At 26.6% G+C, this 25,237-nt stretch overlaps 1 protein-coding gene across 2 annotated transcripts in view; it reads right to left on the reverse strand.

Moving 5' to 3' along the window:
* Nucleotides 1-25,237, reverse strand: part of LOC136085763 (repetitive organellar protein-like) — a 163,691-nt gene that overhangs the window by 12,325 nt on the left and 126,129 nt on the right. The window contains exon 5 of one of the 2 annotated variants that reach the window (XM_065807180.1): nt 19,060-19,810. In XM_065807180.1, the coding sequence (XP_065663252.1) occupies nt 19,060-19,810 (751 nt within the window). Of the gene's footprint in view, nt 1-19,059; nt 19,811-22,844; nt 23,019-25,237 lie in introns of those variants that run through there. The other variant, XM_065807181.1, reaches the window with a different exon arrangement.

Raw genomic sequence — 25,237 nt, forward strand, 5'->3', positions numbered from 1 at the left:
ATAGCCCCCCGGTGAAAGATGCCCGTTTATATTCTATGTATTTTTAGCTTTATAGTTAATTCTTATATATACTCTGATTGTATAAATATGTATATATATATATATATATATATATATATATATATATATGTATATATATATATATATATATATATAAATATATATATATATATTTATATATATATATATGTATATATTCACATGTATATATATATATATATATATATATATATATATATATATATATACATATATATTTATATATATATATATATATATATTATATATATATATATATATTTATATATACATGTATACATATGTATATATATTTCAATTTAATATATATATATATATATATATATATATATAGATATATATATATATATATATATATATATATATATGTATATATTCATATATATATATATATATATATATATATATATATATATATATATATATATATATATATATATATATATATATATATATATATATATGTATATATATATACATATATATATATATATTCTGCAACATGTTAAGCAAGATTGTTTTTCTTACAAACCGAGGGTATTACTTTGTTGCAGTGTTACTCGACAAGGTATAGTGCCAAGTGGTGTTACAAATATAAGGCTAGGTAATGTTGACGAGCTTTTTTTAATTACTCTGGAAACACATCGGAATGTCTGCTATTTAGAGTAATTTAATGAATAAATATCTTATACTCCGTGTCGTTTTTATGTGTAGTTATTGTAACCTTTTGTATTGGTAGAAAGCTTACCTTACCTCCCTGTTTCACGATGGGCCAATAACTGGATAAAATAGTAAAAGCAGAAGTCAAATTTTAATCACTATTTAGATACTAATATCAAACTTAGAACCGTTTGTTTAAACTTGTAAAAAATTGTATAATGTGATATAATAGACATTTATTTAATTAAAGTGGAGGTTTATGTATTTTAGAAAATAAAAGGTGCAAAGAGAAAAATGTTGTTTACAAAGTTTATGGTATTAAATAATATTTACATTAAATATTGCGGCCTATAATATATCATGTTACTCAATAGATTATGTACACTTTAATACGAGCTACAATATTATTTGTAAGTAATTAAAAGTTTCATGACAACTTCAAATATGCTTAATATCTTATGTTCAAACTAAGATTAGCAATTAATATCGACGATTCAATAACGTACGTGAGGCAAAAGAGAGGTGTTTTAATTAACAGCAACAGATTACTCTGCAACAGTTAATTTCCGAGCATTAATAGATCATACTGTTCTGCGGATGTTGGAAGAACAACGTGAAATGCATTGATGTGAACCTCAAAATTTGGACAGAGATTGTGTCCGACGCAAGAATAAAAAACTCTTCAAAATTGATTGAAAGCCTCAACAAAATTCATGGCAGGAGCAATTTGATATTTGGTCACATCCTCACTCAAGAGATTGTTATTGTTGAGAAGTATTTTCCAACTATTTCCATCACATTCTTGACCGTGGTAAAGTTGAATATACAAGTACAACTTTAAAAGCCATCACCGGATCTTTCCTTGATTCTCTGAAGACCATTGTAAAAATAATTTACCACCACATGCAAGAAGTGGAGTTTAACTGGAGGAATACTTTCCAAGACAGTTTTGGAAGTATTCTCTGCTTGAATGGGAGGCTCAAGATCACATTAAAGTACTTCTTTGTCCGCAGAATATTTCCATTTCTTTAATGGAAGATTGAAGAATTGGAATTTAGTTTTGATAAAAAGGATTGTTCTTGTTAATCCTTTTGATTGAAGATTGTCTGTTAAGGCGCTGTATTTGCTTATCAGGTCCTGTGACCAAATGTTTTTCATTAATCTAAGCAACTAAAAATAGAAAACTTTTCGTGTGTGTTACGCAGTTCTAAAAAGAAATCCACTTTTTCATTTTATTAATATCATAATAAACTTTGCATACTTTTAAGCATTATGCTTTGATAGTATGCTGTTTATGCTGCTGTTGTTGCTCTGACTAATATAATACATGCGTCTCTCTTTTTTTAAATATACTAGATGTATTTTTAGATAAATTAGTTTAACACTTCAATGCATTTATAAAATTTATAATTTATAATTTATAATATTTATAAAATAAGTAGTTAAAAATGAGAACTTAATTTGAGGGTAGAAAGTTTAAAGTTTTATAAATGACATAAACTATATTGCTTTAATTTTATGTAAAATGTTAAACGTAACCATAAAATTAATTATGCTTTAACATGAACTTGCTTTCAGTTATACTCAAAACCGCAGTGGTCAGAGATCTGGGTCAGGACAAAATTAGAGGTTTAATGTCAATTCTGGCTACATTTTTGACAATAGTTAAATAAAAAGCGTAAATTCACTAGTTAAATTTTTATCCAAAGTACTCAGCGATTAGGCAGTAAAAACTTCTTTTAGCACCTTGACAATAACAACAAAACAAAAATTAAAATTAAAATTAAACAAATTTTAAAACTTAGACTTATTTAACAAAAAATATATAAATTACGTAGACAATATATGAAACTACATAACACAATTTTCATCCTTGGATTTAAAGAGTTTAATTTAAATTGGTTACGTCCAGCAACTATAAAAAAATAACTACATTAAACACAAACTTTGATTTTATGGCTAAAGTCTTAAAATATTTTTTTTAAGAAAAAAAAATTCAATTTTATTATTTAGTCTAGTAAAAAATAATAGTTGTATATTGAAAAAGCATCAGAAATGAGTTGAATGCCTATATTTGGGAAAGTTTTACATATTATTTTCTTGAAATAGCTCCATATCTATCCCTAATCATGTTTATGCTACACTGTCCTCGATCACTTACCTTGCTTTTCTGAATAATCTCGTGTCTTTCTTGTAATATTAAAGGTAAATGTTAAGGATATGGTTTTTGAATTAAATTCTGCATTATATTTTGGCGAACTTTTTTATCAGAAGTAGGGATTGATGCCACTTACTCGGACCATTTTTTGTAAAGTCATCACTTTTTTTTACTTTTCTTGAAGGAGGCCCAAAAAAATAAACTTTACGAGAGGCCAGGTGAATTATACAAGGTATATATCCAGTATAACTACTGATTTTAGACCTTGCTTGTACCCTTTCAATTACTCAGTTACTTAATAATACTTACTTTCAATTGCTTATTAATAAAAAAAATGAAACCTCTTTTAACCTCTTTCTTTTTAAAATAAATATATAAAGTAATAGCCAACAAGTATTTAGCTAATTTAACATTTTTAAAGGATTTTTGCTACTTTCCTTGCGGCTTTACTAGGCTTTTAATTGATAACTGTATATGAGAAACTTCTAAGTTTTTGTAACTCAGCAAAGAATTTAAATGCAACAATATAATTTTTCGCTAAAATAAACTTAAGTTCCATGTTACGAGGTCTGTCAGCAGTTTAGCACAAAGTTTTATTTCTGATGTTCTTTTTATTCTGAGGCTATTATTTTCTTTTTTGTTGTTGTTGTTGTACTTTATCACAGTATATAAAATATGTAAAATAAAGATACAAATAAATAAAAGAAGAAAAGTTACAATAGAAGATATTGTTGAAATTTAAAGAATAAAAATTACTTCAACAAAACTTTTTCAGCAAAAGTTTTTTAGTTTATCCGTTCGTTTTTTTCTTGTTATGATGTGTAAAGCTTGCATCCATCAAACTAACGAGTTATAATAATCGTTGACTTATGCAAACAATGTCTATAATATTTTTATATAAATGTCGATGCATGAGATCAATATCTTATTTGTTTGATATCAAAAAATTATCATGCTCAATATCAAATAATCATCTAATCTGATGTCATATCAAGATGCAATATCAAATAATCATCTCATCTGATATCATTCTAATGTCATAACATTAGATATATAATTTCAAATATGGTTGTGATATCACAATGATATCATATTAAGATCACTATTTGATATAAAACCAAAAAAAGCTTTTGATACTATCACTACATTATGTTGATATAAATTTTTGACAAACCATCACAACCTCTTTAAAAGTTTCAAAATTCTTTAGAAATGCATGGCATTCCGTGTAAAAGATCCTTTACACGGAATACTATGCGTTTAAAGAGAACGGTTAGTCAAGTAATACAATGTCATTATGATATAAAAACTTATGTAAAAATATCATAAAATGATCTCATTATGATGTCATATAAATGTCACAAACTCGACATAGTTGAACTTAATTCAACTATGATTATGTGTGAGAACCAAGATTGTAAACGTCATAACGTTTGTATGTTTTGTGATTATATGATTATGTGTGAACTATTGTGACCATATGATTTGTTATTGTATGATTTAATGATGTAAGTATGTTATGATATACAGACACAATCATAGTTGAATTAATAATTATGTATTAAATTAAAGCTTTTGCATAATAACTTTGTATATTATTTAAAGTCATCTTAGCATAATACATTATTGATGTTACAGTTTTATCAATTGGATGTGCGGTTTTTACAATTAAAATCCGTAGCTGTTTTAAACGTTCTAAATATGAAGGACATAAGTATATTGTTGTAGTAATAATATCACAAGCGGAACTGTCTGTTCTTGATATAATCACAAATACAGGCGATTCCACTATTACGATTATTTCAAAAATTATTAAAATGGTTGTTAATGATTGTTATATGGTTGAAAACGCAGAAATATTATTGTAAACATTTTCTAATTAATGCATATTTTGTTACGTAATCTATTGCAACCATTGCTGAAGATGGAAAATTGTGTAGAGAACAAAGCAAGAATATCAGTATGTAAGCAGAATTTTTCAGTTTTTCTAATAAATATACACAATCATTTTGTGAGTTGGATTTAGCTTAAGTTATAATTTTAATAATGTTTCAATACAATTTAAAGTAAATGTTGCGAAATCATACTTTTCGGAATCAGAGCTTATTTTTTTCCCGGAGGTCTTTTTTACGTGCCACAGCGTAAAAATAACTAAAAAGTAAACTAAGCAACTTTTAAAAAGTAAACTAAAGCATGTTTTATATACGCATAATACTTTTTTAATTACTTTACAGTTGTAATATGAAACTATATTATTGTTGAAGGGTCGACCATAAATTGCGCTACGCAATATCCAACAGTTTTTGACTCCCTCCCCTCCTCGTCACAACTTTATAACTCTTTAGTTACAAGTCCCTCACAAAACACAAACCAATCCCCCTGTTCCTTAGGGCGTGATGTAATTTATGGACGACCACTAACATCATTCCAAATGAATATTATATAACTGTACAACAGTATAAATTGTGAGTATTTACATTGGCCGTAAATAGATTGCTAAAGGTTGGTTCAATAATAACATTTTCTTTTAGTACCAAAAAAGTTTTTTTTGTTTTTCTAAATTGATTCTTTGCTTATTGCTATTATTTTTTGTTGTTATTGTTGAGATTCTTCATACTTTACGGTATATGAAAACACTATTTGTTTTGACACACAATTTACTTATTTAGACATTTAACAAGTTAAATGTTATTGATGTTTATCTGACGGAATAAACTAGGTATTGGTGCTGAGCCTCTTTAAAAAGCCGGTAACATTAAAAGCGATTCTTAGGAGAAGTTTATTACCACCACTACATAAATTATGATTATGACATAAATTATGAAACAAAAGCAACAATATCTTTTCTTTATTTTACACTTCCTATCATTTTATATTTATTAATTTTAAATATTCATATACCTATACATATGTATATTTATTTTAAGTATGTTAAACACTTGTATTTAAAGTAGATTTAAGGTTACTTATGTGTCCTGTTTTGTTTTTATTACATTTTTTATTACATGTTACGTTTATATTACATGCGTGGTGTCTAACTTATCATTATTATTTTTTATTGCACGCTTTACTATAGTGTATTTGTTTTGTTCTGAACATCTATTCAATATATATTTTTGATTTTTATCCTTTCTCTCTTCCTCATTTTTTCCTTATTTCACTTGGGCTTAGCCGCACAGTATAGTCCTTTAATGCTTATTTTTGCATTTTTTTAATTAATTTTAAGGTATATGAAAATACTAATTGTTTTGACACGCAATTTTCTTGAACAAACTAAAGTATTTAACAAGTTAATTTGCTTCGGGTATTAAAGACAAACTATAGTTTCAGTGTGGTACGCTTATCTTCAATATACAGTTATGAAAAGCTTCTTTTATCTATGTAATAATACTGAACTTAATAGCAGTAGTAGTGCCTTTTAGAGAGTGTTTGACACAGAACTCTTGGCAGCTAGTGCAACCGAAGTAATGGCAAAAAAGAGCTGCAGCGCTATTTTAAGTAAATGTGAACGAAAGTGTGTAAAATTTCTAAAAAAGCCTAAACTTTCTTAAAACATCAAAACAGCGAAAGAAGTTTGTTGCACATAAGCCAAGATACAGGGCCGTACCGAGCCAATTTTGCGCTTCGGGCAAAAAAAGAAAATTGCGCCCCCCCTCTCCCGAAAAAAAAAGAAAAAGAAAAAGAAGAAAATTAAACGAAAAAATGTTTTATTAATCATAAAATTTATCACATCAAGTTATAAGTAAAATTTGTCATTTAAGTTGCACAAAATTTAGTTCAATGTCACTTTTCTGGCTATTCTTGAGGCAAATTCATTAATGACATCATCAAAATCGATGTTGTTTGCCACTTCATTTTCAATTGAAATTATAGCCAATATAGACAAATGTTCTTGGCCCGTTGTTGACCTCATATAGTTTTTTATGAGCTTAAGTTTACTGAAACTTCTCTCACACGTTGCAACTGTGACTGGTATGATGAGGAAGATGCTAATAGCAATTGCCGTGTTGGGATAAGCATCGGTTAAAGAATATTTATGAATGAGCTGCAAAATGTCGATCGAGCTAGATTTTTCAAAGTTATCCATCATTGAATCTAAATTTGCCTTGTAAATTTGACATAAATTTGCAGCTTTTTCTTGTGTCCATCCACTGAACTTTCAGAAACCGAATGTCCACTGAGAAAGTCAAAATCAGAGGATACAGCAGATATAGCCTCAAACCGCCACTCAACTTGTGTAATAATGCTGTCAAACGCAAGGTTGCACTAAGATCTGAATTCTGTTTCATAAAGTGATATCTTCAGCTTCATAAAGTGACATCCGCTTCACTATGCGCTTCCTCTTGATTGGAAGGCCACCATCAATTCCGCTCTAGTTAGCTTTTTCTGTGGTATCTTTGATAATGTTGTCCACCCCAACATCTCAAAGATTCTGAATGGAAGCCTTCAATCTTTTAATTTTTTTTTGGCAATGTCAATTGAAATGGTTTTTGACTGAAGCAATTTGTTTCCCGGTCAATTAGAGAAAGAATTTGACACCAGAAATCCAACAAACACAAAACACTAAAATAAATTTGAATGAGAAGTTCTTTTGCAGTGCTAACTGTGACAGCATTTGTCACAATTAGCAGTGCAAAATTAAAACGTTTTTATTCGTTTGTCCCATCTTGATCAGGAGCTTGAAAAAAAAGTTAAAGATGACTTGAACCTTTCCAAAAAACGTAATCATGAGTGGGGTAACCTTAGCAGCATAAACACCAACAAGATTTAAAGTGTGAGCTGCGCATGGAACAAATCTTGCCAACTCATTAAGAGAATGGATGTGAGGTTTGATGCCATTGTATTTTCCAGACATATTGGCTCCATTGTCATAGCCTTAGCCCCATCAATCAGAAATGTTTAGAACATCCTTCTCCAAATTTTGAGTTATCTCTGTTGCAAGATTTTTCCAGTTTTCTGGTGAGATTCAATGAAGTCCACAAAGCTTTCCTTAATTGTGCTGGTTTTATCACTGATGTCGACATCCCTGATGATCTGAGTCATCTGCTCTTTGCGGAAGGCATCTGGAGTGCAGTCTTTTTGTTCCTGACTTTCTGGCCAAATAACTCAATCAGTTCATTTTGAATTCGAGGAGAAAAGTAGGATGTTGTGGTTTTTTTTGCTTTAACAGACGCAATGTGTGAGCAAGATTGTTCTTGGCACAGAAAAAAATTGCATCAACAATCACTTTCAAAATGTCTCTCCACTTTTTCATCTCTCCACTGATAACTCTCTGCAGATCAGAATCCAGGTTCTTTCCTTCCGTGAGGTTTTTTTTAAGAGTTTTCCAATCAGAATAGTATTATTGGTGTTCATTGCTGTTTTCATGTTCAGGAATTCTTGGGTTTAGTTTTTTACAGTCACAAAACCCTTTGGAAATTTCTGAGAAATTGTTGGTTTTTGTTGTTGAAAATAACAAACAGCAAAAACAAAAAAAAGAATCTTTTTTGTTGCTGCACTGCAGCCAAAAGCGAACAAATTTTTCACCATTGGGATGAATTTTTTTATACCATTTTGAGCTGATGTGTCGCATTCTGTTGTCTAAATCACACTGCGTGTTTGGGAAAAATTCTCTTCTCTCTTGCTCTAGCCCATGCTCAATCAAAAAGCATCTTGCTTTGTCCGTTATTTTAGGCCATGTTGCTGGATCCCTATGTTGAAAATTTTCTTCCAAGGCCATTTCAGCTGAGCCTGAAAGCTGGACATTTCCATCTTCCCTTGTTGGTTCTGAATCAGTTGTGCAAAATTCTTCTTGACTTTGGCTGATGAAAATCTCCTCTTCAATTAATTCCAAATGACGATCTGAACTTAAGTCAATTATAGGATCTGTTTAACTGTCATTAACTTTAATACAAATATCCTCTGAAATAATTTTTTTTTCCACTGAGTTTGTTACCAACTACTTTTTGAAACAGTTTATAGTTTCTTGTCTCTTTCTTGGTGCTATTTTCTTTTCTTCTTAAATTCAGCACCAGATAATTTTTTGGTTCGATTCATAATAGAATCAAAATGTTCAAAAGTTATCAAAGGTATGTTAGTATTAAAGGGCGCTCTTTTGTTCAGTAAAAAAAATTTAATATTTAGAAGTTTGTTTCAAAAGGCGGAATTTTAATTAGTTTTCTTATCAACAGCAGCGACGCCGTAAAAATTTGTTTTATAAACTGATTATTGTTTTTTTAATTCATTAAAATTTGCGCCCTCCCAATTCTGGCACCTCAGGACGCGGCCCGGCCGGCCCCACCCTTGGTACGGCCCTGCCAAGACATTTATGTAATTAATCTGCTCAGGTAATTAGTCCTAATAAGCTGACAATGATCTAAAAAAATAATTATGCCTGAAACTTGATAAAGAAAAAAGTTAAATACCCCGTACTGGTACTCCAGAAGGTGCTGCTGTGGAGCAAAATTCAAAAAATTACCCATATCTGGAAAAAAACATTAAAATTTATTTTAACAATTACAAGTATTTTTTGCTACAAATATTTACGCCCAGATTGAAAAAATTGATAATGTTTTGCATTTTGCAGGGGTCATGGGGCATCTCCCCATGACCCGTGTACCTTGTCCTCTTTGACTTTGTAAATTTAATAAGTCTTGATGAATGATTGAAATTTTATTTTCTAAGCCTTAAATTTTGAAAATAGCCGCATAGTGACTCAAAACAACAAAAAAAATGGCTATAAACCCTTCACAACATTTTGATAAACTAAGTGCCCTTTTTTAAAGTAATATTAAATTGCAATAATTTATTTTTTTTATTTCATACAACTTTATTTTTAAATGGTTGATATGATCTAACATTAGGCTAACTTTCAGAACTTGAACTATGCTGTATATTGTTAATCATTACTACTAAATTGCTTCATACATACAAACATAAATACATAAAATCCCGACAGACTTTGTAAAAAATGAAATGTAAAAGAAGAAATAAAAGAAATGAAAATGTAAAAAAAGGCTTATTGAACAGGCTTCAATGACTATTGTATAAATTTAGAATAAAGTGCAGCTGCTTGAGACAACAACAACAACAAACTCAACAACAAAGCTTCAAAACACTGAAACACCTCCTATATTATATACTTAACATTTTGAACAATAACCTAATATATATTAAACTAAACACTTCCATACAAAAGTTTGCAGAAAAAAAAAAGATTTGTTTTAAATAAATACTTTGTCTGTATTTAAAAAAAAGAAAAAAATCATTATACGATAAAAACTAGTTATTCGAATGTTAACTGTAAAGAAGATCTTTTGAAGTGAATAAAATTTCTTGTTTTAGAATACACTTAATGTATTCAGCTGTTTCCTGTTTTTCTTTTTGCTGTTCTTGTACCTTTTTTTAACCAATTAGTACTGCAGGATTTCATTAAAAAGCTTCTAAGAATCAAAGCTAAATACAAACATCAGGTTATATGAATTGAATGGATCAAAACAACAACTCAAACAAATATCAAGCTCGTAAAATTAAAATCAACAAAACAGTTGCAAAGAATAGTTGTTAACTACTGAGCACAAAAAAAATGTATTTTCTAAGTAAAAAGATTAGATATGTGTTAAAAATTATAAACCCTGCCAATATACCAATTTGAACAATTACAACCTGAGTCAGATATTGTTTAAAACCTTTCATAACTTAATCTAAAATCATTACTATTTACATAGGGCGAGACATACACACTCTCAGTATGTTAATTATGTGATGAAAACATTGCATAATTTACTTGTAAGATGATCCACATAAGCTATTTTCTTGCTTTGTTTTGACCAAAAACATTTTATTAAATAAAACAACTACAACAGAATAATACATTCTTTTATTTTATTGTAGTTGTTTTAGTACTACTACAATATTTAAATATATTTTGATATAATAGTATTATTGTATCAAAATATATTTAAAAACAGTTATACCCTACCTTTTTTATTGAAACATTCTTGTGAAAAAGTAAAAGTCAAAGCTCTAAGATATTAGTGTTAATTCTATTTATATTTAACTTATATATAGACATTTTATATAATGTATTAATAATAATAATAATAGTAATAGTAATAATATCAATAATAATTACAATAATAACAATAATAATAATAACAATAATAATATTATTAATAATAATAACGATAATAATGATAAAAGTATTAATAATAATAATTATTATTATTATTATTGTTACTGTTATTATTTTAGTTAAAATAAGTGTATAGATGACTGACTGTTTAAAATTTTTATTTTTAATTTAAGAACAAAAGTCAGGTAACATTTATTACTCGCTTTCAGAAAAATTTGTAAGTTTTTTTTACAGTTTACAGAGCAGAAACAAGCAGGTAAGTTTCATAAGCACAATACTTATACTTGTAATAAAAGAAATTTTTCGTATGTAAAAGGAATTATGTAACATTTATCCAATAATAAAAAAAAAACCTCATCAAGTTAGAATAAATAGCATTAATAAAGTTTTGCTACGCCAATATTCCACCTCTAGCTTGTGCATACTTGCTGGTCGGTTTCTCTTTTTCGATAGATTCTAACCTTTTAAAATTAGTTTTTAACGCGCAAGAATCTAACGGTTTGAACCTAACGCGATTAATAATTCCTTAAAGTATATTTTATTTCAGTCAAAATATTAAAAAAAAAAATCCTGTTAAAAAGAAATATAAACTAAATAGTGATTTATGTAAGTAAAGATAAATATAATAAACATTTTTTATTATATAACTTGTTATAGATTTTATGTAATTTTACAACTGTAATTAATCACTCACTTTTTAAAACGTTTTTTTTTATATAATATAAAAGAAAAACGTTTTAAAAAGTAGATATTTATTTGCGGTTTCAAAATTAATTAAAATATATAACATGTTTTATAAAAACAAATGATTATATGTTAATATCTAGACTATATTCCTAATTTATTTTATGTATTCCACAAGAATATAGAGTATATATTCTTTGTTAAGACGTCCATCATTAATTTTGATCACTCAAATTACTATAGATTTGCTTCTAATTGGGCAAGAACATGGCGATACTTACTACAAACCTTCTCGTCGCGAGTCCGTATTTTTGACTGGGGCAGACAATCTTATGAAAAAATATATTTTAATTTTTGAAAAGTTCGATTTATGAGTAGTTGATTGTTACAATAAATGGTTAAAAAGTGCTGTGTTTCTGGATACAGAGGAAACTATGATACTAAAAATAAAATACGTGTTTTTAGGCTTCTTTCCAATAAAGAAGAAAGAAATTGTTTGATAAATTCAGTTCAAAGAAGTATTTTTCCAAATAAACCAGATGCATTCCACCTAGTGTGCGGTACCAACTCAACCTTTAAAACCAAGGTCCACTACTAAAGTGTTGTCTTCTATCAGAACTGAAAAATGGGATGAATTGTCGCAATATTTAAAAAACGATTTGTTTACATTCATTATTTATGTAAAGATATTAAAAATTGTAAATTTATTTTTTCTCTAACAACTTTTGTTATAAACGATGTTTTGCATGTCCAATCAAACTCCTTTTATGTTAATTGTATACTTATGCTTGCTGTTTATGTCTCAAGCAATTTTAAATTTGAAAGCTTTTATGCTGGTGTTTGTTATTTTATTTCTTCACTTTCAAAAAATCGTATTACATATCTTGATCGCTGGTTAAAAGTTGAAGAAACAATTCGTTTCCTGAACAACATTGAAACTGATTATCAAATGTTGGTTTTACAAAATCTAGTTATATCAATGAATGCATCAGAAGTAGGTAAAAAAATTCATAATGCAGAAACTATAATCAGATCGTATTGTTTTTGTTCAACGTCAAGAAACTTATACAATCAGGTTCGAAACGATTTTAAACTGCCAAGTATTGAAGCATTAACAAAAATTGCATCAAGGACAAGGAAAGTTTTCGATATTGACTTTATTAGTAACATTTTTTCAAATTTAGAAGAAAATTATAGAAATTGTATACTTTTGGTGGATGAAGTTTATGTAAAGTCTTTTCTTCTTTATCATAGTGGTTATAAGTTTGAAAAAGCGGAAAATAATCCAGAGTTGTTAGCAATAAGCGTTTTGGGTATTATGGTTAAATGTTTAAAAGGTGGACCATCTCTTTTATGCAAAATGATACCTTTCTGTCATTTGGATGCTGCCTTTTTGTTTGAGCAAGTGTGCTACGTCATTAGTTCGATTGAGTCTAGCAATGGAAAAGTAATTTTAGTTATTTGTAATGAATAATCAAGCTTTTTTAAAATTATTTGAGAGAGTGGAAGGAAAACCGTAGTTAACAACACGTGGCATTTTTTTTTTTTGATTATGTTCATCTTCTAAAGAATATTAGGAATTACTGGATTATGGAAAAAATGCAGGAGTTACAATTTGAAAAAGACTAAAATTTGACTGCTAAGTGGTGTAACCTTAAATGTATCTTTGATTTTGAGAAAGATCAGCTAGTTAAGTTGTCAAGACTAAATTTTGTAGCTATATATCCAAAACCCAGAAGTACTCTTAAACAATGTGATACCCAAAAAGTATCATATTGTTTAAGAGTATTTTGCGATGAAACTATAGCTGCTCTTAAAACTTATGCAAAAGTTATTCATCTTTGCAATATGAATGAAACCATTTGTTTTTTAAAAAAAATTACTTAGTTTTGGAAAATTGTGAGTGTAAAAGAATTTTATGGTGATATGCGATTTTTAGATTCTCATAATAGAGCTATTTCTGAAGAATTAGACATAAATTTGCTGTACTTACTTGATTTTTGAAATATGGCGTTTTAAAGCATGGTCATAGAATGAAATCTTTAACTAAAGATAGAGGTTCTTTCATTTGGCATACATTTTATGTAATCATGGATATGTGTAAACATTTGCTAAAAAACAATTTAGATTATGTTATGTTTGGAGAGTTTTCAGCTGATTATATTGAAAAAACATTCAGTAAGTTTAGGTATAGTTCAAGTAAAACATACCTTATAACAGTTCAAAATGTTGTTGAAAAGTTAAGGATTGGGAAAGCTAAACTGTTATTGCAATTAAAAGTTAATGTTACAGATTACGCTATTGATATCGAGCATTCTTTTCAAAAAATGTGGCCATTTAATAAGTGAAGAATCTCGTATTAATCAATTACCTGAACTAGAATCATCTTTGTCACTAAGTACAAAAAAGGCTTTTTTTTTTTATATTGCAGATTATGCTACAAGTAAAAATGATGTTAGTGAAAATGATTTGTTTTATGACACTGCATTTTACTTTCAGTTATATGAAGACTATACAAAAACTATGAACCGCGATGGATTGAATATACCTCTCGATTGCTGTGTGCAGTGGGTATTTTTTTGTTTCATTATTTTTGAAATTGAGAAAAACAAAATGTACAGAAAGTTATTGTGTAATACTTTTATGATGATATCTGATATTTATAACTTTATTACGTTAAAGAAACATGGTAGAATATTATCAAGCATATTTCTTAAAAGTTAATGTTTTCTGTTTTTACCCAAGTCAAATAAGGAACCTACAATGAATGTTTTAAAGTTATCTGTGTAACATTAAAAAGTTATTACGTACATTTTATTATAACATTATTGATCTATATTTTAATATTTTTTTCCTTTTTTTTTCATTGCATTAAGTTAAAGTTTGTTCATACTTTTGTGATTTAGATTTTAAATAATTACAATTCATTATTTTGAAAAATATTGTATTTTATTCCTTTTTTCAAAATGTTTTATTTAAGTTTGACAACATTTATATAACACTGCAACAGACATTTTTTGTATTAACACAGTACTTCAAAATTTTAGTAAACTAATTAAAAATAATGGATTAGTTCGCACACTTTTTTAGCCCTTTTTTATATTATCTGTAACTTTGTCCGCCCCCTGTCAACAAAACGGATTAGCGACTGGAAGGCCTGTAATAAGTATCGCCATTGGCTAGAAACATAAGTTTGGTATCAATGTGCAGCATTTGATGGTCTCTTTCATCTAAACATGGTTTAAAGTTGGAATGTCTAGTCTAAATTTTTTATGTAATAACCAAATGTTTTTAACTACCATAAAGTTATGACTTTAAGTTTTTTATGTAACTGCCTATATATATACATACATATATATATATATATATATATATGCATATATATATATATATATATATATATATATATATATATATATATATATATATATATATATATATATATATATATATATATATATACATATATACATTAATATACATTAATATACATTTATATACAGTTAAACTATAATATACAACTTATAAGTATAACAAGAAGCAAGATAATGTTTTTATTAAGCAACATCACAGTGTACTTTATTGTTTCATTTTTAGCTAATACTTAAATAAGTAATACTTCAAGTCACCAATTTTTTTTTAAATATTTTATTTGAAATAAACATTTATATTTACACCATAATAATCATATACTAGTTTAACAGTTTTTTTTGAGGTAAATTAAACCGCCATTTTGAGTTCCTTATTATATGGAATGACAGTTTGACATGTTTGATATTACAGCTAGTTAGAGATGGCGATCTGATGTTTTACTTAAAAAAATGCAGGGATCTGGTAATATTTATGTATTACTTTACTTTTGTTTTGTTTTCTTAAAGTTTTATCAAAAACATTTTAAATTACTGTACTTTAGTTATTTTAAAACTAGGTATTAACCTTAACATTGAAGTGGTTTTATTTACATTTTGTTGAATGTAAATACATTTATTCCATGGAGATACTTGCTATCAAATTAAAATAAGCCCTTTAAAAGGTATTTTGACTAAAAAGTTTATTATGTTTGTTCTAGTATCTGTTAACTGGTTAATTTCTATATTTCTTTTAATATAACAGTGTCGTATTTCAGGGCTACATTAAAAGTCTGCATATCGCTACGTGAAGCAATTTTCGTTTAATGTTATTAAATCTCTACTGTATGTAGTATCCGAATGAAGTGTGAAATGTTTCTTTTTATTTTAAAAACATTTTAAAAATAGAGTCGCCAAACGCAATTTAAACATTATTTTATTGAGATTATATATAATGTTTTAGATAATAAATTTATTATGATTGTAATATGTAACTTGTATTTGTAAATCTCCATCTTGAAATAATTTCTGTTGATAATTTAAAATGTTCTTTATTCATATTTGTTAACCGGTTATTAGGTTAAAACGCCGAGGTCTAGGCTAACTAATTTATCATAAGTGTTTTAGCTAGCAATGTTATTTAATAAATTTGAAAAAGTTTAAAATGTGTTACCTATACATTGCTTTGTATAAGGTCATGTTATAAAAAAAATAAACAGTTTTGCTAAAGATAAATGTCTATATTCAAAGAAAAGTACAAAAATAATATTAGGAAGGTTTATGCCTTGAAATTGAAGAGCAAGTTACATAAGGTCCTATATCGAAACGCTGTCTCTCCAACATTGGCTTGCAGCCAACGAACCGCTGTTAAAATTTACCGTTTTACCGCCATGGGTCCGCTTTTGAACCACCTGAAGCTTGCTACTAACGGCCCGATGTAAATACGATGAGTAAGCCAACGCGGCTTTTATTTTTAAAAAGTTTTTATTAAATCCAACCTCATTATTTGTGTTAAAAAATTTTTTAAGTGGTTCAGATTACTTATTATAAGAAATTGTTGCACCACTTAAATGTTCAATTAGATGCCTCAACACTAAATAATCAGTTTTTAAATTTTGAGAAAAAAAGCAAAGGAATTACCAATTATTAGTTTGGGCTGTTTTTGCAAACAACCCAAACTAATAATTGGTAATTCCTTTGCTTTTTTTTTCTCAGCACTTTTGTCGAATAAGGGAAGTTAAAATTTTTTGAATGACGGCTTTTTAATATTATGTTATATCTTTTATTAAGTAAATTTTCTCTTCAGTATGAAAATATAATAAATTTCTCACGGAAACAAAGACTACAAACTTTCGAAGCTTGATTGAAAGGCAAACGTTGTGATATTATCTTCCTATAATCCCAGTTTTCGTATTTTTAGATTTTAGCTTCCATATATCTTTAGAAAGTTCAGTGTCATTTTTAAATTTGGATGCATCGGAAGGTTTATGATGTTTCACATATCTTTATTTATATGTGGTTTCACATAGACCGAAATAAACTTTATTATTGAGTTCCTTCAATAGTACACTAAGTAGATTTTACTATCTATCTATCAATCTATCAATCTATCAATCTATCTATCTATCCGTCTATCTATCTTTTGATATATCTATCTATCTATCTATCTATCTATATATATATATATCTATATATATATCTATATATATATATATATATATATATATATATATATATATATATATATATATATATATATATATATATATATATATATATTTATATATATATATATATATATATGTATATATTATATATATATATATATATATATATATATACTTATATATATATATATATATATATAATATATAGATATATATATAAATATATATATATAAATATATATATATATATTTTATATATAAATATATATATATATATATATATATATATATATATATATATATATATATATATATATATATATTATAGATTTATATATATATATATATTTATATATATATATATATGTATATTTATATATATATATATGTATATATATATATATATATATATATATATATATATATATATATATATATATATATATTAATATATACATCAAATGAAAATTCTTAGTAAATAATTTTAGTAAATAGAGCCTGTGTACTACTATATCTCAAGAATTTGTGCGCCCTTAGCCTTAAATGTGAGGACAATATGTAGCCAAGATTTATACAGTTGCTATTCTAAACTAAATTTATAATTATTCACAGATTTCAAATTTCATTTAATTAAGTTTTGGCATTTGCAAGTTATGACTATGCAAAGTTTCCACTCTCCTAAAAATAAAGATGTTATTAACTTTTTGTTGTCGTAACTTTTAAACAATAAAACTTTAATATAATTTTACCTGTCAATAAAAATAAGTTTAGATTGAAAGGTCTCTAACATTTATCTGGGTAGTTTGTTGCCCTTACATTTGGAGCTGAGAATCTGTTTTATGTTATGCTAAATCTAACATTTAAATAAAAGTAGGAGATCATTGGCTTTCTTGTTCAGAGTTTTTTTTAGAAATATTGCGCTTTATGTTTAATGAAATCGCTGCGCAAGAGACCATATGATCTCCTACTTTTATTTAATATTTAGATTTAGCATTACGACCTTCATGGATCACCCTTTATATTTAATTAATGCATAAGTTGCTGATGTCAAAAACCGAGCATCATTTATAGTTTTGAGCGCACATTTATGTTTGTATGAACCATACTGTTCCTACAAATATAAAAGTGTGCTCCCACGTACAAAGTGAAGGTAAATATACTAAAGTTGTAAATAAGTAAAAAAAAGTCATTATTTGGTTTTTTTTTTTTTAAAAAACAAAGTATTATAACATAAATGTAAGAGCAATAAATTACCATTTTTGCATGATAGATGTAGAATAGGTAATCTGACTCAAATGTTTAAAATCATAAAAATGAAAGACATCGTTACTTTTTTCCATTCTCCCAAGTATTTTGAGCTGGAACAATCTAGAAGAAGTACCAATTGTAGGATGCCAAAAAAATTTACCAATTTAAGAATTCGACATATTTTTTTTTACAAACAGAGTTAAAAATGATTAGAATTCTAATAAATCATTGGAGTAACAGTTTAAGATTTCGTCACCATTTATTCACAAACAGAGTTAAAAATAATTATTATAAATTTTCAATTATTAAAAGAGTTAGAAATTCTCTTTCTTAATGCATAATAGATAAAGGTAACATGAATTCTATGTAATTAAGACTCTGCATACCCCAGGTGTTTAAAGTATTTTTCTTTTATATTCTGTTCTTAAATATACACATGGTTCAATTTTATTTTCAAGATACATATATTATACCTCATTAATTAATACACAAAACAATGCTAAATAAGCAAAAAACAAACGAACAAAAAACAATAAAAAATTCAAATATCTTGAAAAAGTTTTAAAATACAATTGCGATATTGTTTTTAAAGACCGTTAAAACCTTTATTTAAAACTAATCTTTAAAAAATAGTATTTATACCTTGCCGAGCTGTTCGGCCTTGAATTTGAACTTCTTCGCTATACTCTTTTGAAAAAAATGTCTGCACAACATGTACACCGCGATTGGCGATAACGTTTTTATCACTGCAATCAAAATTTGTTCCACGTCCAAAAACACGTGTCAAAAACGTAACTTGTCCTGAAATGGTCGCACGTCTAATTAGCATATCTCTTTCACTGGGAAATTTGGAAACTTCTTCAGTAATTATTTGTATGTCTTCTTTTTTAAAAGAAAGTTTACTCCAGTTGTAAAACTCCATAAGAGTTGATTTTGTTTCAAAGAACACTAAAACAGGTCGTTTGTGTTCATTGAAAGTTACCATTGAATTCTCAATATGTTGATTGAGCTTTACAAAATAGTCTTTATCATTTTCTATAAACATGTGATAATTTTTATTGTAGCAAAGTTTGTTTGCTCCAAATATTGAAGGAATGTAAATAAACTTTTTAATTCCATAACTTTTGATAATTTCCTTCTCTGCTTGTGATAATGATTTTAGAGTCGCTGTTACACCCATTATAGAGTAGAATTTAGAAGGTATTTCAGCAAAGGAAAATTGACCGCAATTAATATTTATGTAAACATTTTGGCTGAGACTCAAAGTACTGATCCGGCCGTTGTCATGCTCAAAGTAATAAGCAAATAATGTTTTGTATCCTAAATACATACCATACCTTATGCTATGATGGTGAAGATATGCCAATTTATCATTTTTAACAATATAGTCATGCTAAAGGTACAATAAAAAATATCAAATTTATTTAAAAAAGCTTAAATACTTCCTTTTTATATACATATATATGTATATATATATATATATATATATATATATATATATATATATATATATATATATATATATATATATATATGTATATAAATATATATATATATATATTTATATATATGTACATATATATATATATTTGTATATATATATATATATATATATATAAATACACATATATATATATATATATATATACATATATATATATTTATATATATATATATATATATATATATATATATATATATATATATATATATACATATATATACATATATATATATATATATATATATATATATATATATATATATATATATATATATATATATATATATATAAAGAGAGAGAGAGAGAGAGTGAATTAATTAACAAAGGCAAATAATACTTCTTATTGTGCAAGTAGTCTTATGTGTTGAGGCATTCATTGTCATGTAATAGAAAATCAAGAAATAAAAATACCGTTCGAATATAAAGTTACGGTGCAGTGGGCTCCGTCGTCATAACAACAAACAACCAAAAGAAAATTATAAAAACGGCTGCGTTATCATCCTTATCGAATTTTGATAGAAAAAATTTGCATATACGTTTACATTTGAGTAGTAATTCATTTTTCTTATTTATTCAGTTTTAATAGGTGTAAGATATTATGACTTTTCGTATAGACATAGATTGCATCGCTTTATCGTTGGATTGTAAGATCTTCAACGTTTTACAATTTTCCATTTAACTGTCGGGTTAATCAACTGTCTTTAAACCTCCATACTTGTTTTGGTAAATTATATTACTCATCTATTCATTGTCATATAACCCAATGGGCACAGGACGTCCTTTGACGTCAATAGGACAAACCGTTTAGGTCCATTTGTCAAAAATATTTTTGGACGAATGTTAAAAAGGGTCCAATCGACGTACAAAGACGTAGCAATTTGGACATTGACGTACTTTAACACATGCGTGAACATAAAATATTTTTAAAATGCTTAAACAAACATGATTTGAAAGTTGTTAAATTTTCATCTTATTTGATAACTAAAACTATTTAGTTAACAACTACAAAGCTACAGTTATCTAATACTAACTTATGGTTTAAAATATAATCTTTTAATTAGATGTATAAATGTAGTTAACAAGTATTTTCTATATTTGGTAATCAAACAGGCTAAAAATTTTTCCTTCAAAAATTTTTTTTTTGTGATATCGTCACTATGAGTCTTTAACTTTAAACTGAAATCAATAAATTCGAACTTCTTTATACTGATAATAGAACTACATTTCTTTAATTTTCAATATAACTTTTGTATGCATTACTAAATCATTATATAGTTTAAACTTTAAATTGCGGAGGTTTACATAAAAAAAGTTGTAGTCAAAATATTTTTTTTAAATTAACAGAGATCTCCCGTAAACATTTAACAGACAATTATTTTTTGTATATATATATACATGTATATATATGTATATAAATATATATATATATATATATATATATATATATATATATATATATAAATATATATATATATATATGTATATATATATATATATATATATATATATATATATAAATATATATATATATATATATATATAAACTAACATTCAACAAATAATATATATGAATAAACTAACATTTCTTGTTTATAAAAATATATATAATATCTATATATATATATATTTAAATATATATATATACATATATATATATATATATATATATATATATATATATATAAATATATATAAATATATGTGTATATATATATATATATATATATATATATATAAATATATATATATATATATATATATAAATATATATAAATATATATTTATTTATTTATATATATATATATATGTTAATGTTCATATATATATATATATATATATATATATATGTATATATATATATATATATATATATATATATATATATATATATTATATATATATATATATATATATATATATATATATATATATATATATATATATATATATATATATATTATACATATATATATATACATATATATATTAGGTTGCTGCAAAAATAATCTCGTTTTTCAACCGTTAACTTTGAACAAACATAACTCTGCATAGAATAAACTTTATTTATCGAAATAGAACCATTACAATCAACACATTTTTGCCAACGAGAAACAAGTTTATTTATGCCGGTAGCGTAAAATTCCGAAGTCCTGGAAGCGATGAAGTCATCAAAGGTCATTTTGACATCGTCTCGGCTTTTGAAGCATTTCTTGTGGAGGAAGTGATCGAGATGCTTGAAAAAGTGGTAGTCGGTGCGCGAGAGGTCCGGTGAGTATGGTGGATGAGGCAGAGTTTCGTAGCCCAATGCGTTCAACTTCTGCAGGGTCGGTTGTGTGACGTGCGGCCGGGCGTTGTCGTGGAGGAGAATTGGTCCCTTCATATTGACCGATCTCGGGCACATACATCGGAGCTTTTGATGTATTACGTTGATTTGCTGGCAGTCTTTCTCTGCCGTAATCGTCTCGCCAGGATTCAGGAAGCTGTGATAGATGAGACCGGCTGCAGACCACCAAACAGCCACCATAACCTTCTTTTGGTGGAGATTCGGCTTCGGGAAGTGCTGCCGGGCCTCATTGCGGTCCAACCACTGCGCGGAACGTCGTCGGTTGTCGTAGAGGATCCATTTCTCATCACACGTCACGATCCGGACGAGAAACGGATCGTTTTTGTTGCGCAGAAGAAGAGCAGACGATACCTCAAAACGACGATTTTTTTGATTTTCGTTCTGTTCGTGCGGCACCCATTCGCTAAGATTTTTTGACTTTCCTATTTGCTTCAAGTGGCGATCAACTGTTGAGTTATGAACGTTGAGTTCTTCCGCAACCTCTCGTATGGTTTTGCGCGGGTCGGCTTCGATTAAGGCTCTCAATTGATCGTCATCAATCTCAGACGGACGTCCGCGACCCTCTTTATCTTCAAGGCTCTCCTCACCGCTGCGGAATTTTTTGAACCACCACTGTGCCATACGTTCGTTAGTGGTTTCTGGGCCATATGCAGTAATGATATCGCGAGCTGTCTCGGCAGCTTTTTGGCCCATCTTGAACTGGAACAGAAAAATCGTTCAAATTTGTTTCTTGTCCATGATAGATTTGATGTCCTGTAAAAAATGACTAAACTATTATAAAACAAAACCAATACGATAACTAGATCAAGCGAAAAACGCGCTTTTAAATAACATATAGCATGACATCTGCCAATAATAAATTTATTCAAAAATTCATCCAAAAATATAAAATATGAAAAGATTATTTTTGCAGCAACCTAATATATATATATATATATATATATATATATATATATATATATATATATATATATATATATATATATGTGTATATATATATATATATATATATGTATATATATATATATATATATATATATGTATAATATATATACATATATATGAACACTAACATATATATATATATATATATATATATATATATATATATATATATATATTTAAATATATATATATATTTAAATATATATATATATATATATATATATATATATGTATAATATATATACATATATATGAACACTAACATATATATATATATATATATATATATATATATATATATATATATATATATTTAAATATATATATATATTTAAATATATATATATATATATATATATAGATATATAAGGGAGAGTGGGGTATTGGCGAACACCTAAGCGGGAATGCAAATTAAAGACACCAGTTATACAAAATTGATCATATTTATTGCTTATCAATTAGTTTAACTACTCAGTCACAAACCCTCAAAAGGAATTTTTAAAAATCTTATCATAAAATAAAAATTTATGCCAGAAATAAAACCATTGGTGTTCGGAATTACCCTGCCTACGTGGGTTAATTCCGAACACATTGGGGGGCAATCACAAGCACTGTTGTGTAATAGCGAATAAAAAGCTAATTGTAATAACTAAGTCTAAAAACTATATTATGCAACAAAAACAAAAAAAAGGAGTGACATTATTTCCATAGAAGCTACAACAGAGTGTTACTCAAGAAAAAAGTTGCATAAAATTATCAGAAAAATTTAAAATCAAGTTATAGTGAACAACACCCGCAGCTTCATTACACTACTGCACGTCTGGAACTGAGCATAGGATCCCTTCTCAGCAGGTAAAAAAAAATTGTCGAATTTATTTTTTTACAATGCTGTTTTGACCATGTTCGGAGTTACCCCGCGTTCGTCATTACCCCACTCTCGCCTACATTTATATATATGTATATATATATATATATATATATATATATATATATATATATATATATATATATATATATATATATATATATATATATATATATATATATATATATATATATATATATATATATATATATATGTATGTGTATATATATATATATATATATATAATTATATATATATATATATATATATATATATATATATATATATATATATATATATATGTATACATATATCTATATATCTATAATCGTACAATGATTATTAGGTTTATATATATATGTGTATATATAATTATAAATATATATATATATATATATATATATATAAATATATATATATATAAATATATATATATATATATATATATATATCTATATATATATATATATATATATATATATATATATATATATGTATATATATATATATATATATATATATATATATATATATATATATATATATATATATATATATATATATATATATCTATAATCATACGGCTGATGATTGCCGATAGGCATGAAACATTAAGTTCCATTAAAAATTGTTTTCTTTTTAATTTAAGTAACGCTCTGTTTTTGAAAAAAATATTTTTTTTTAAATATTGAGCACTCCACAACGATCAAGAGTTTAGTGTTTTTAACACTAAATCGTACTACCACAAATTAAACGCCCCTTTCTGTTGAGCACTCTACTCAAAATTGTTCATGATGGAAAAAACAAACTTTAAATTCTCAATCAAAAATATACCCATTCAATCAGAAAAAGATTTTATACTGCAGTTACTCGAAAAAACTGATGCTCTTATTAAAAGAATGAGATGGAAAGCGTTATTTTTTATTAACAAGCAACTTTATGATGCGTCTAAGTGTAATCCTATTACTAACTATGGAGTAAAATCTCTAAAGTGTCCTCAACAAGTTAAAAAATGTCACTATTTGAAAAAGATTTATTAAATCTCGTTAAAACTATAAAATTTTGCAATATCAACAAGACATTTCAAGAAAAAATAAATAATGACATCAAATCCTTACGCAAATCTAATAAGACTTTAACTCCAGCTGACAAAACTTCCATC

The sequence above is a fragment of the Hydra vulgaris genome, chromosome 10, assembly GCF_038396675.1.
Source record: "Hydra vulgaris chromosome 10, alternate assembly HydraT2T_AEP".
Lineage (NCBI taxonomy): Eukaryota > Metazoa > Cnidaria > Hydrozoa > Anthoathecata > Hydridae > Hydra > Hydra vulgaris.